Here is a 13,453-nt window from a genome sequence, read left to right as displayed (position 1 = left end):
TACATTTTGATTTTTTTTTTTTTTTTGGATTATGTCTCTCACAGTAGACATGCACCTAAGATGAAAATTTCAGACCCCTCCATGATTTCTAAGTGGGAGAACTTGCAAAATCACAGGATGTTCAAATACTTATTTTCCTCACTGTAATTGTAGAAGCTGTGCACAGTGCAGCATTTGCATATTGCAGCTCCAGTTATACAGCTTCCTGGTGGAGTGGAACAGAGAAAGATTTTTCTGAAGGAGAGACTGGCAGAGCAGGATTTTCTTAAAACGACAAGAAATTTCAGCTACAAGGCACATGGGAAAGTCCAGCCTAGATTTGATCGGTCCTTACGACAGTATGGTAGTTAAATTTCCACAACGCTTGGTAACATCCCAGCATAAAATCTTTATCTTTTGGCTCCATTTTGAGCCAAAGCTTCCATAAGATCAGGTTAGTAACTGGTGCATTGCAAAGGTGCTTGTGACAGATTCTCATCCATTGTGCCTCTGCAGGCCTGATGCTTGCAAAAATTTACAAATTCTGTTTAATCAAAAATGAGCATGTCTAAATTAATGCTGTCTTTTTTCTGAATTTACTCCAAAGTGATTTCTAGTATCGTAATTGCATTTTGATTACTGAAATAAACTACACGTTGGTTGTTCTAGAGGCTGATGGGTCCTGAAGGTATCTCCATGGTCAATGGGACAACAGGAGTCCCTGGGGAGGAATACTGGACTGATGGAGGAACCTTGTCTGTGTCCCAAGTCAGGCCTTCATCTCCTCAGACCCAAGCACAGGGTCAGTCCCAGACCCAGCCCCAGAGACAGGTCAGCGACGTATACTCCAACACCCTTCCTGTCCGCAGGCCTGCTCCCCCCAAGAATAAGAATCCTGTGGGTAAGGCACCTGAGAAGGCAGTGACATCCTGTGTAAAAGCAGCTTCATTCATTCATTCGACTCACCTTTAGAGTGGTAGTACCCGTGGTCCTGACCCCAATTAGCTTGATCTTCACCCAAATGATTGACCTTTGGCTGACCTTGCCAAGACAGTTCTGTAATCCACCTCAGTGTGTGCCACATTTGGTTGAAATTGTGTTGCAATTCAAATTCCATGACCCTTGCCAAAATGAGTGAAGGTCAGCAATTATTTACCTACCAACTTTGGTAGAAATCAGCACCAGGACCTGGGAGGATTTGATCGATAAACAGATAAGACATGATTGGCCATTAGCAAATTTGACCTTACTGGACTGGTCCATAACCCACCTGCCTTTGTGTGCAAAGTTTGTGCAAATCACAATGGAAAACTTTAAATTTAAACCTATGAACACAGTGATTAATAGAGCCCAACCGATATATCGGCCAGCCTATATTATTGGCCGATATAAGCCCTTTTCAAGTACTCACTATCGGCCAAAATTTTGCTGAAGGAACGCCGATAATTTCTCATGAACAGAACAGTTACTGAAATAATGTTTGTGTCGGCAATGTAAAATGTCCTTGCACCGTTTGTCCAGTAGATGGAGCTCTGACTCCATTCAACTGAGAGCTGCTTACACCCCTGCTTAAATGTGTTCATCACCGGCCCCCGTAGTTTGCCGTCACACTGCACTGATCGGCTGACAAAAGCATACACGTAAGTTTATAAGGATGTTGTTTGTAATAACTTTGCAATTACATTCACCCCACATTTCTCCCATTTCAGTTCAACACAGTTTGATTAACTCAGTTTATGTAGTAATGTGTCAAATGTGCTTCATTGCGTCAGTCACACTTTTTATGAAGCCCACGTTGTGTAGACCTTATTTCTAACATGAAAAACTTTCGTTTACTGCTAAGAGGTTGAAACATTCAGATTCACTGGTCGTCCGGAAGGGTTCTGAGAATTACTGCCGTTCGCCATTAACCCTCTGGGGCCGACACCGTTGTATACGATGGCTGGGACCAAGCTTTACTAAATTGTAAATACCTTTTTAATGATATAAGATAGAAACGTACTTTTTTTTTTTGCTGAAAAGTTAACTCCACGGACTTTCGATCCACCGTCGGCCATCTTGGTGGTACTCATAGACAGTGATGCCGGTAACTTAGTAACGCGTTACTCTAATCTGACCACTTTTTTTAGTAACGAGTAATCTAACGCGTTAATCTTTCCAAATCAGTAATCAGATTAAAGTTACTTCTTCATGTCACTGTGCGTTACTATTATTTTTCATTGTGGGTTGATAGCAGCATTAAACTTGGTCCGTGGGCAGGAGGTCGGGGTTCGACTGAACTGCCCACTTTCAGTGAGCTGTGAGCTTTTCATCCACGGTTTTTTGCAGCTGCTCGACTCGTCGTCTCCTCTTAAAGCACGGTGATCAGCACACCTGCACTGAGCTTTACAAAGACATTTTTATACTTTTTTTCCTCCTTTATTTAGAGCTGAGCTGAGCCGCTCCGTATCTGCACGTTAAAACAGCTGATCCTCCGCGACGCGTCAACAACTAACACTATTTTCCACTCAAATGCACCTAAACTCTCTTTCTGAGGACCACATGATGTGAAAACACAATAAAACTTTCTTACCTGTAAATCTGGTCACGTTTTCTGCATAAATAAATGTTATCCATTCTTTGTGCTCAAACGCCAAAGTAGGGGCGAATCCAGATGGAATGGGGGCGTGGGGGAGGGATGTGCCCCCCTCACAACACCCCTAGATTAAAGGTCCAGTTTTGAAGCCTTTTTTTTACTACAACTACTAATACTACTTAAAATAATATTAATTTCGACAAGTAAAATATTTAGAGAGAATTTAAATGTTAGAAAAATGCTAGAAGGAATTTAATAGTTACATTTATAAACAATGTAGGTTCGAAATTGCAAGTTTTACTGTTACAGTGCTGTCAACAGTTAAATATGAGGTCAAGAAAGAGGTCTTTATTTTACTTTTATAAAACAAGTATTTATTTTCATTGAAGTCAAGAAAGGGTGACTATAAAGTAAGTTTTGGCAAAACAGGTATCATTGTCATGTTGAGGTGGCAGAGGGTTGTTGTCGGCAGCTGGGAAAAGTAACTAAAAAAGTAACTAGTAATCTAACTTAGTTACTTTTACAATTGAGTAATCAGTAAAGTAACTAAGTTACTTTTTCAAGGAGTAATCAGTAATCAGTAATTGGATTACTTTTTCAAAGTAACTGTGGCAACACTGCTCATAGAAGATGTGTGATGACGTGCGCAATGTGAGTTTCCAATCAGAAATGGTTGTCTGTCACATGGTTTTCCAAAATCCAATCGTAGGGCAGATATACTTCATGTGATATGGCAAAGATCATTTTCAGGAGTGATATCTTACTAGTTGGCCCATTTGAATAGCCCCCTAACTGCTCCAGTTGCATTTTTGCATTTTTTGAACTTGAAAATTCTTCTCTGTTATAAAGTTAATCAATATGAGGAGAAAGCTTCAGCTTTTAGCTTATACCTTTTTTGTTAAGGGTCCACAAAAGAACATTTTATTCATTTAAAAATATATATATATATCGGCTGATTTATCGGCTATTAGCAAATCAGCCAATTTATTGATTATCAGCGTTTTTTTCATCCAAATATCGTTATCGGCATCAGCCTCAAAAAAATCCATATCGGTCGGGCTCTAGTGATCAACCTTTAGCAAATTTGACATTGATTTGGTAACTTTCAACCCACCTCCATGTGTGTGCCAAGTTTGGTAAACATAGAAGTGAAAATCATAATTTTGGCATTTGACCAGAGTGACCTTGAACTTTGCCAAACCAAACTCTTTAAGGGAAATCCTGGGGTTGGCCATTGACCATATACCAAATTTGATAGACATCTGCCAAAGGATCCGGGGAGAGTAGAGGACAGATGGACTGAAATTTTGGCCTTTCTCCTCAGTGACCTCGACCTTTGCCAAAGTAAACCCCTTAAGGGCAATTCTTGAGTCAACCTACATTGACACAGCAGGTTTGGGGGAAATTAGTGCAAGCACCTCAGAGGAGTAGTGGAACAAACACATAAATGTTTCTGAAATTACAGAATGATGATTTGTCTGTTATCTTTGTGTGCACAGGGACATGAAGGTTAATGTTGGTTAGTCCTGCAAAGCTAAATAGCTGACAGAATTTACACTCCCGTCTGTCACTAATGTGTTTTCTGTACACGTCTCAGGAGAGACGAGGACCCTGCCCAGGTCCAGTTCCATGGCAGCAGGTCTGGAAAAGAACGGGCGCTCCCGTGTCCAGGCCATCTTCTCCCATGCCGCCGGCGACAACAGCACTCTGCTCAGCTTCTCCGAGGGAGATGTCATCACTCTGCTTGTGCCTGAAGCCCGCGATGGCTGGCACTATGGAGAAAATGAGAAGAACAAGATGTTAGTGACCTTTTATTCTATTTTCATGAAGCCATGAAAGGGTTCGTAAAGCTAGAGTGTAATGCTGCCTTAATTTTACTCAGGCGCGGCTGGTTTCCATTCTCCTACACACGCGTGCTGCCCGACAGCGACGGCGAGAAGCTCAGGGTGAAGTACGTATCTGTTTGCTGTCACGCAGCATGTCGGCTTAATGAGTCACAATGAGTCCACTTCTGAAGCCTTTCTTTTGTCCTTCTCAGCCTGCACCATGGGAAAAGTAGCAGCACGGGGAACTTGTTGGAAAGTGATCCGACAGTGCCCACGCCCGACTATGGCCTGACCGCCCGGCTGCTAGCACAGAGCCTAGCACAGGCTCGGCCACGTCCCTATAGCATGGCAGCCTTTGGTCCACAGGTAAGAATAATTTCATATGTACAGTATGTCTAAACAACTTGCTTTACTATAGCACAAGCAACTCAACTTGTTGAGTTTCTGCTGCCACTAAGTGTTTCTTTCTTAGTATAGTTGGCACTCATATGAATTCTAGATCTGTCATTACACCAAAAGTGAAAACTGTACCTCTTAATCTTTTCAGCCTGCAGTTGAGGATTATGATGGTCGCTTTGCCACAAGGTAAGTGCATTTCTGCCCTGCTCTCCTAATACTTGATACGACTGCTGCTGCCGTCTGAAACTTGAAACTGAAGAAGTGAACTATCACAAGTAGAAAATACAAGAAACACTTGCCAATGATAAAACGGCTTTTCACCAACTAATACTCGAGACAGCAAGGCAATGGCAAAAAAAAGTAAATAAAAAATCTGCTTTCTGTAAGTACTGAAAAGCTAAAGTAAAACACTTTTGAGCGTTTGAGCACATTTGACTAAAGGTACATGAACCAGTACTGCAATTATTCAGGAATCAACTCTGTTTTTTTTTATCTTTTTAGCTACTGCATATAGGAGTTGAAAGCGAACAGTCAATATGAGTTTGAAGTGAAGACTTTTTGTTTTTAATTTGAAAGTATTTATGCCCAGACTAGGTGAATATTGTAGGACTGTGGTGGTTTTCCACTTTTAGGGCCCAAAAAGTAATTGGACAGTTCCCTGCTGCACTGTTGGCTTGGAGTCTGTTGTGTGGTATTTTCTCATTTCATGTACTATTAAACAGATAAAAGGCAGAGAATTGATTTCAAATGTTCATCTGGAATCTGACTCTGTTAAATGCCAATTTGTAGCTTTCATTCCCAGGGAAGCAAGCAATCATTTTCCTGAACAACAATCCATAACCAGCCCATTAGACAGCAACATGATGCGTGACCCATTTTGTGCATTCTTAAAAAGAAGGAATGCAAAGATGAGGACCTCTATAGAGGCCCAGAGGACCACAAATAACCCCTTTTTTTGCCAGATCAAGAACACCCTGCAGGAGGTAAGCATTAACCACTGAAGAACATTTTGTAGAAATTAACGTATTTCCAGTTTTGGATTGTATAGGGATGGGAATTGTTGAGATTGAATTGATATCGATGTAATAATCGATTACGCTTACAGTATTTTAATTTTATTTATTTATTTTTGGAGTATAAGATGCAGGTTTTTCTTTTTTGTAGTTTGGAGGTCCTGTGACTTATACGCTGGTCTGACTTATATACTGAAAAATCATTTCTTGATAACAATTTATACAGTGCTTTTCCAGAGGTCAACGCACCAAACAAAAGAAACTCTAATAATAAAAGTATACTATAATAATGCAAAAAATCCCAATTTAAAGAACTGATTAAAAACATGTGGACTCACATTTTTATTGTATTTTTCCCAACTCTGTGGGTCCGCAGTCCATGTTCATCTGCATCAGATAACAGCCAATATGTTTCCCATTGCATGTTTATTTGTCCATCTTGCTTATTTTTGGAATTTGAGTCCTTATATGAAGTAACAGCACACTCTGTGGTGTGCACATGTGCTACACTGAGCTCCTGTCCGTTTTTCGACTTGTCCCCAAGTTATTCCTGCATTTAAAAAGTGAGTTCTACCCAGAAAAAACAGGTGTGATTTATATTCCAGTGCAACGTATACACCAGAAAATATGGTTTCTGTCCAATTCTCATAGATTCCTGACCAGTTTTATATGTATTGAAAAATGTAGGCCTACACAGATTTTCAGCATCAGTGTAGCTGTTTTAGTAGCTGCTTGACACACAGTTTTACATCATGACGTGTGAGTTTGAATTGTAAACTTGTCAGAAAGACACACCTGCATTGATAAGAGGAATTGATAGCATCTGCATACAATTCCCATTGATTGAAAAATTTGGAAGAGGTTCTCAAATGGAATCGGTTCTCTCTTTCCCATCCCTATGATAGATAGATATTATGTTGCGCTTGATTGAGGCCGACTGCAATTACTTAAAGATAGCCCAACGTTAGTCAGACATGCTGTGTCAATGTAGCAATGTCTGCAAAAATAGTAGTGTCCCCCAGAATCGGTCATTAAAAAAAATCACTTAATATCTGATCCAAAATTACAAGAAAAGACAAACACCTAGCCATGAAACATGCTCACATCTGTCCATCTAGTCATTTATTTTACACTGTGTATCTAAGGGTGGGTTGTACTGTCATGTAGCCCAAATGTCCCCTTTTTCCATCCACATCCTGCAAGTCATCATCAACCCCAATGCATTTGCAGGAGAGTTTGGCTGTATTACCCCTCCAGTGTATTCTGGGTCTACCATTGGGCCTCTTTCCAGTTGGATGCAACTGAAAATCCCCCAAAAGAAGGCATCCTTGCTCAAATGGTCAGATTCCACAATCACCTGAGTTGGCTGTTGTTGGCGAGACTGAGCATTAACGTCACCCTGAGCTCCTTCTGGATGTCCTGACTCCTCACCTTGGCTATAAGGGCAATTCCCAAAGTCCTGCAAAGAAGTCTCATTATTACAGCTGCTTGTTTTCTTTCATTCACTCCTCAAAGTGACCACAAGTGCCTGTTGTACAGCTTGACTGGTTGAGAGTAGAGCCCATGTCAAACACAATTTATACAGAAATACAGGTGTCTGGGACATGTTCTGCCATCTAGAGTTAGTTATTTTCTTCAAGCAACCAACCAACATGTGATACATTGCTTTCACTCGGATTGGCAGTCGCTATGTGGCATCACTCAGCATTTGCATTGGGGAAAAAAAAACTCATCTATTCTCATTAATTTTGCCCCCGCTAAGCTGGTGGCATAAAGACCACCTGTCTCTTGTCGCCAGAATGCCTGCTGGTCACTTTGACTTTGTTGTACCTAATGCGACCAAGTGGTTATGGGAGTCCCAGCCTTGCTTGACAGCATTGTCAACAAAGCTGTCAGAGCACCCTCTGCTGGACAAACTACATAATGACACTATTTCCAACAACCTAAGTGTTTTTCAGCAAGTCTTGCATCATTCACCCAGATTGGATGTAAATAACTCTAAAATTAAATGGAACATCTGTAGTTCAGGCTTGATAGTTTGTCATAGTTTGCTTTCAACTTCAATATGCTAAAGCTGACTGCTAACTTAGTTACTTTAACAGTGTTGAACTATTTAAGGATGTGACTACCAAGAATTGATTTTTGGTCTAGTGCTTTCAGATGCATGTTTTAACATTTTCTTTGAATATATATATGTCTCCTTTGTCCCTTCCTCTTTGCTCTTGCTTACTTTACTTGTAATAGTTCTTTGAGGTAGCGAATGCAGCTTCAGGCTTAGTATCTCAGTTTACTCTTGGCCCAGAATCTTCTACCTGTAATTAAACTGCTTCTGCTGAATCACCAGGGTTGTTTGAGGTTAAGGTCAAGATTTATGCCATGCTTGTTTCTGTCCAGTCAGGAGGTGCATATGTATATATATGTGTGTGTGTGTGTGTGTGTCTGAGAGAGAGACGGGACGTGAGTGATGATGATGATGACATTGGCGCGTTTGTGCACATGTATTGGTGTTTGAAATACATGTTGTGCCGGTAGACATCACGCTGACCCTCATCCCAGTCATCACTGCTCTTCAGCCTGGGGCTTTGAGCACTGTCGTGTTTTATTTGTCTGCTCTCACTGTTATTTTTTTTGTTTATCTGGATCATTATGTTGAGTCCTGCAGGGTGTACTCACCCGATAGACAAATCTTAACACTGCATCCCTCCGGCTAAGGAGATGACTTGATGATTTTCTCATCAACTGTAACAAACGCAAATGCAAATTGTGACTTATTGTGTGAATGACAAAATTCAAGCGCCAAGCATGTTTGGTAAAGGGCGTGTTGATGAGGGAATCAGAAGTCCAATCATCCTGATCACGGCAGGCGTGTTTGGAGTTGAAACTGTAGGCGGGACGGAACAGGTTCTTCTCCCCCCACCCGCCTACATGTCTCCTAAACTCCACCCTGCCTCGTTGTGCCTGTCTTGTCTTTCTCCATTTCTCTCTGAATGTGTCCGACCTGGCAAGCTTCCTTCTCTCTTTGTTCCACAGTGACAGTCCTGATGGCAAATTGATTTCGACTGTGTGAGAACAGACATACAGACAGACACAGACAGCTCCGGATAGCACAGGGGCCTCTTCCTCCTCCTCCCCCCCACCGTCTCCCTCTTTCACTCCTCTTAGCCTCCTTCCTGTCCACTTGTCTCCTCCTCTGCCTCCACACACCCCTTCTCCAGTGGAAGAGGCCAGTCTCATCCCTCCTTTCTGTCCTCTCTTCCTCCCCGGGTCCCTCCTTTCCTCCTCTCCGTCCATCCTGGGTGACGCTGCTGCTGCTGCTGCTTCTGGTGTCGGTGTGGACAGTAGCGGTTGGTGGGTGGAGGATTGCGTTGAGCGAGAGAGCCAGAGCGGGGCCTACCTGCTCGGCATGCAGCGATACGGACTCTGAGTTCACAATCTCTAATCACAGTCCACCTTTGCGGACTGATCTGTCAAGAGAGACTGCCTTCGCTACAGCTTGTCTTTTCATGCATGTACATGGTTGTCATTTTGTCGAAACTGAAGGACATAGTCATGTACTGTACAAGTGCCAAAAGACGTAAATGTCGCTGTATTAAAGCCACCGGCTGATTGGCCTTTTTAAGCACACGTGGGCTCAGTATTATGGAGGTCCCACCACCCAACCTGCACACGCACAAAGCTTCGTTCAGAGTCGGGGCTGTGCAACAGCCTCCTGTTCCCTGAGAGATTCTGCAGGTGGCGCTGTGTATCTTTGTGTCAGTGTGAGACTCACTCTTTTTTCTGTGGGGTGTGTGTGTGTGTGTGTGTGTGTGTGTGTGTGTGTGTGTGTGTGTGTGTGTGTGTGTGTGTGTGTGTGTGTGTGTGCGCGCGCGTGTGTGTGTGTGATATTTGCCTTACTTTGCTTCTCATTTTCTATTTAACACAAAGTTTATGTGCAACTGAAGCAAATTTCACATCCGACTGAGCTTCGAGTAAATACACTATATATACTCACATGTATAAATTGCTTATGTCGGTCCACCAACTTGCACTGTAATATGGCTTTTACAAAGACATGTTTTCATGAAGAATGTGAACTAAACTTTCCACCATCAGCCCTACTGAAACCTTCTCACCATTCATGGCTGTCAGGCTTATCAGTTAAAATAAAAAGCCTCGCTCGGATGACCTTTTAATTTGGTCTTTTTCTGAAGCTACACATGGTTTCTAGGGGTCAGTTGCTCTATTTTAATCTTTTTGTTGAATATCCTCAATAATGACTGTGACTTAGTTTCCAGGTAAAATGAAACTCGCAGCTCTGTGTTCTTTATAATTGTGTTCCCTGAGTGGCAATGTGCTTTTTGGTCTTTTCTTTCAAAAGAAGTTATTGTTCTTGTAAAAGCAAAATATTTCTGGAAACTAAGAAAATACTGAATTAAAGTGTTAAATTCATGCATGCTGTGGAGGGATACAAGAAATGTGATATGGAAAATTGACCTTGAATGTATGGTGACTTTTTACAAAGGTATTCTAAATAAAACATCTCTATATATTTAACTGCACAGTCTGACGAGAAATCTGTTCACTTTTATTCAGGATTTTGTTTGAAAGTTCCATATGCAAACTTTTTTTTTTTTTTACATAAATGTATATACAGGGAGGAAAATAAGTATTTGAACACCCTGTGATTTTGCAAGTTCTCCCGCTTAGAAATCATGGAGGGGTTTGAAATTTTCATCTTAGGTGCATGTCCACTGTGAGAGACATAATCTAAAAAGAAAAATCCGGAAATCACAATGTATGATTTTTTTTAAATAATTTAGTTGTATGTTACTGCTGCAAATAAGTATTTGAACACCTACCAACCAGCAAGAATTCTGGCTCACACAGACCTGTTAATTTTTCTTTAAGAAGCCCTCTTATTCTGCACTCTTTACCTGTATTAATCGCACCTGTTTGAACTTTTTACCTGTATAAAAGACACCTGTTCACACACTCAATCACACTCCAACCTGTCCACCATAGTCAAGACCAAAGAGCTGCCTAAGGACACCAGGGACAAAACTGTAGACCTGCACAAGGCTGGGATGGACTACAGGACAACAGACAAGCAGCTTGGTAGAAGACAACAACTGTAGATAATAGAAAATCTTTGGAGTGAGCTGAAACTCCAAACCTGAAAGATTTGGAGAAGGTCTGTGTGGAGGAGTGGATCAAAATCCCTGCTGCAGTGTGTGCAAACCTGTTGAAAAACTACAGGAAATGTTTGACCTCTGTAATTGCAAACAAAGGCTACTGTACCAAATATTAACAGTGATTTTCACAGGTGTTGAAATATGTATTTGCAGCAGTAACATACAAATAAATTATTAAAAAATCATACATACATTGTGATTTCCGGATTTTTTTTTTTAGATTGTCTCTCACAGTGGACATGCACCTAAGATGAAAATTTCAGACCCCTCCATGATTTCTAAGTGGGAGAACTTGCAAAAACGCAGGGTGTTCACATACGTATTTTCCTCACTGTATATATATATATTTTTTTGTTACTGGTGGCAATAAATGACCTTCCTTGTGACTCATTCCATATCACCACCACCACATAAGCATTCAGGTTCACGCTTCTTACAATAGCTTTGCTTTTGACTGTGTTGCTATAGAAACTGTGCAGCCTTTCATATGACACCTCACAATAAAAACAGTATTGTTTTGACTTGGTCTGAAAGTTCTCATGGCAGGCACAATATCCAGTTGTGCTCAAAAATGGCAACGACAGAATCTTGTACAGTAGATCAACATTCCCAAACATTACGTCTGAAAATTGTGTGGGGCCCAGCTACAACCTTTAATCACAACTTTTGTTGACATGAGACGAAGACAAAGTATGTCCATGTACAGCTCACTGAACTAGGTCAGCCAAATGAAGAATAAGACTATTTAAATTGCATGGCTTTGTTTTATTACTTGTGTTTCTATATATTTTTAAATAACTACATTTTTTCCTGCAGTTTTAAGCTTCATTACATAATTTAAATTCAAATATTTTTTTTTTCAACTCTTTTATGAGCCACCTGCAGAACATTCATGTCCCACCAGGGGCTCATGGCCTACCTGCTGTATGTGCTCAGCCCATTAGTGGTCTGCAGCTCACACTTTAGAAACCACTGTCCTGCAATGAATATAGGCTGTAAAAAGTAATGTACTGGTAATTATTCCATGTTCAGACCATGAAATATGTGATTTCAACATTTGAAAATCTCACTTTGACAAGCAGATTCCAGTTGATGGAGCCCCAAACTCAGTCTTGTGTTACAGCAGGTTATTTGCCCCAAGCCCCATAATATTAATAATAACCATCACAAGATAACAGAATTTATTCACTGATATTTTTTATTGATCCATATAGTTCCTTGTGAGCCTTATTCTCGTTTACACTAAATTGTTCAAACCACTTATCTGTTGCATTCACAACAACAGCTAGCATGCTACTGTCATTTAATGGGAGCTGATTTGTGCTTTATTATTAGGATGGCAGGTAATAGTTTTTCTCCACTGAACATGACTTTTTTTGTCATTTGTGAGTAAAGAGTAGAACAATCTTTTCACACCACCAGTCTGGTCTTTGTCAGATGACTTTGTATCACAATGACAAGGATTTTGTACAAATTATGAATATTTGAGTTCAATGGTATGAATATTTCATGAAGTGAAAGATGGAATGTACCATTCAACGAATTAAATATTCATTCCATTGAAAGAATGGGAAAAAAAAAATCATTATTTGTTTTATATATCGGCTAAATAGATCCTTGTCATTTGATATTTTATTAATTCATAAACAGAAAAGGGACATGCATTTTTGGTGTTCGTCACTGATGCTTTGACGTCAACGCAAACTTTTAAATAGGGGTCCAAAATTGTTTTCAGTAGTCCGTGATGCGGTCTGCTTTCCTCACTCCAGCGAAAAATCGCATCAGAAATTTGTCCAGCTTTTTATCCTAACTTCATCCTGTTCATCCTAACAGCTCTTCATGCCTCTTGACGGCTTACAGCATAGTGGATTTGTTTGTGTGTGTGTGTGTGTGTGTGTGTGTGTGTGTGTGTGTGTGTGTGTGTGTGTGTGTGTGTGTGTGTGTGTGTGTGTGTGTGTGTGTGTTAGAAGAATTAGCAGCGTCAATTAGCTCCTTCAAATCATCGTCCGCCAGCAAAACAATCTCTGCCATTTTTAGGTAAACACCACCCCCGCTAGTGTGAGCATGCGCAGTGGTCGGGTCGTGTAATAGCACATTTCATGTAGCACCAAAATTGCATGCTAAAAAAGAACTATTGCACGGTCAGTGAAACACAATGGAAAATGGTACGAATAATCCATGTCACGTAACATACAACCCCAATTCCAATGAAGTTGGGACATTGTGTAAAATGTAAATATAAACAGAATACAATGATTTGCAAATCCTCTTCAACCTATATTCAATTGAATACACCACAAAGACAAGATATTTAATGTTCAAACTTATAAACTTTATTGTTTTTAGCAAATATTTGCTCACTTTGAAATGGATGCCTGCAACACATTTCAGAAAAGCTGGGAAGGGGTAACAAAAGACTGGGAAAGTTGATGAATGCTCAAAGAACACCTAATTGGAAACAGGTGAGTGTCATGATTGGGTATAAAAGGA

General features: G+C 40.6%; 1 protein-coding gene and 1 long non-coding RNA gene across 8 annotated transcripts in view; both read left to right on the top strand.

Moving 5' to 3' along the window:
• The window catches only part of baiap2a (BAR/IMD domain containing adaptor protein 2a), a 243,980-nt gene that overhangs the window by 220,949 nt on the left and 9,578 nt on the right, over nucleotides 1-13,453 (top strand). For 3 of the 7 annotated variants that reach the window (XM_034191131.1, XM_034191134.1, XM_034191132.1), the window contains exons 9-13: nucleotides 649-880; nucleotides 4,152-4,353; nucleotides 4,437-4,505; nucleotides 4,593-4,746; nucleotides 4,928-4,965. In XM_034191131.1, coding sequence (XP_034047022.1) covers nucleotides 649-880; nucleotides 4,152-4,353; nucleotides 4,437-4,505; nucleotides 4,593-4,746; nucleotides 4,928-4,965 — 695 coding nt within the window. The other 4 variants (XM_034191127.1, XM_034191128.1, XM_034191129.1 and 1 more) reach the window with 3 other exon arrangements.
• Nucleotides 4,972-7,971, top strand: LOC117528495. The gene is made up of 2 exons (XR_004565785.1): nucleotides 4,972-6,335; nucleotides 6,371-7,971. It is a non-coding gene; the product is annotated as an uncharacterized LOC117528495 (long non-coding RNA).

Source organism: Thalassophryne amazonica, chromosome 16 (genome assembly GCF_902500255.1).
Source record: "Thalassophryne amazonica chromosome 16, fThaAma1.1, whole genome shotgun sequence".
In the NCBI taxonomy this organism is placed as follows: domain Eukaryota; kingdom Metazoa; phylum Chordata; class Actinopteri; order Batrachoidiformes; family Batrachoididae; genus Thalassophryne; species Thalassophryne amazonica.
This window is presented reverse-complemented; position numbering and strand designations above follow the sequence as displayed.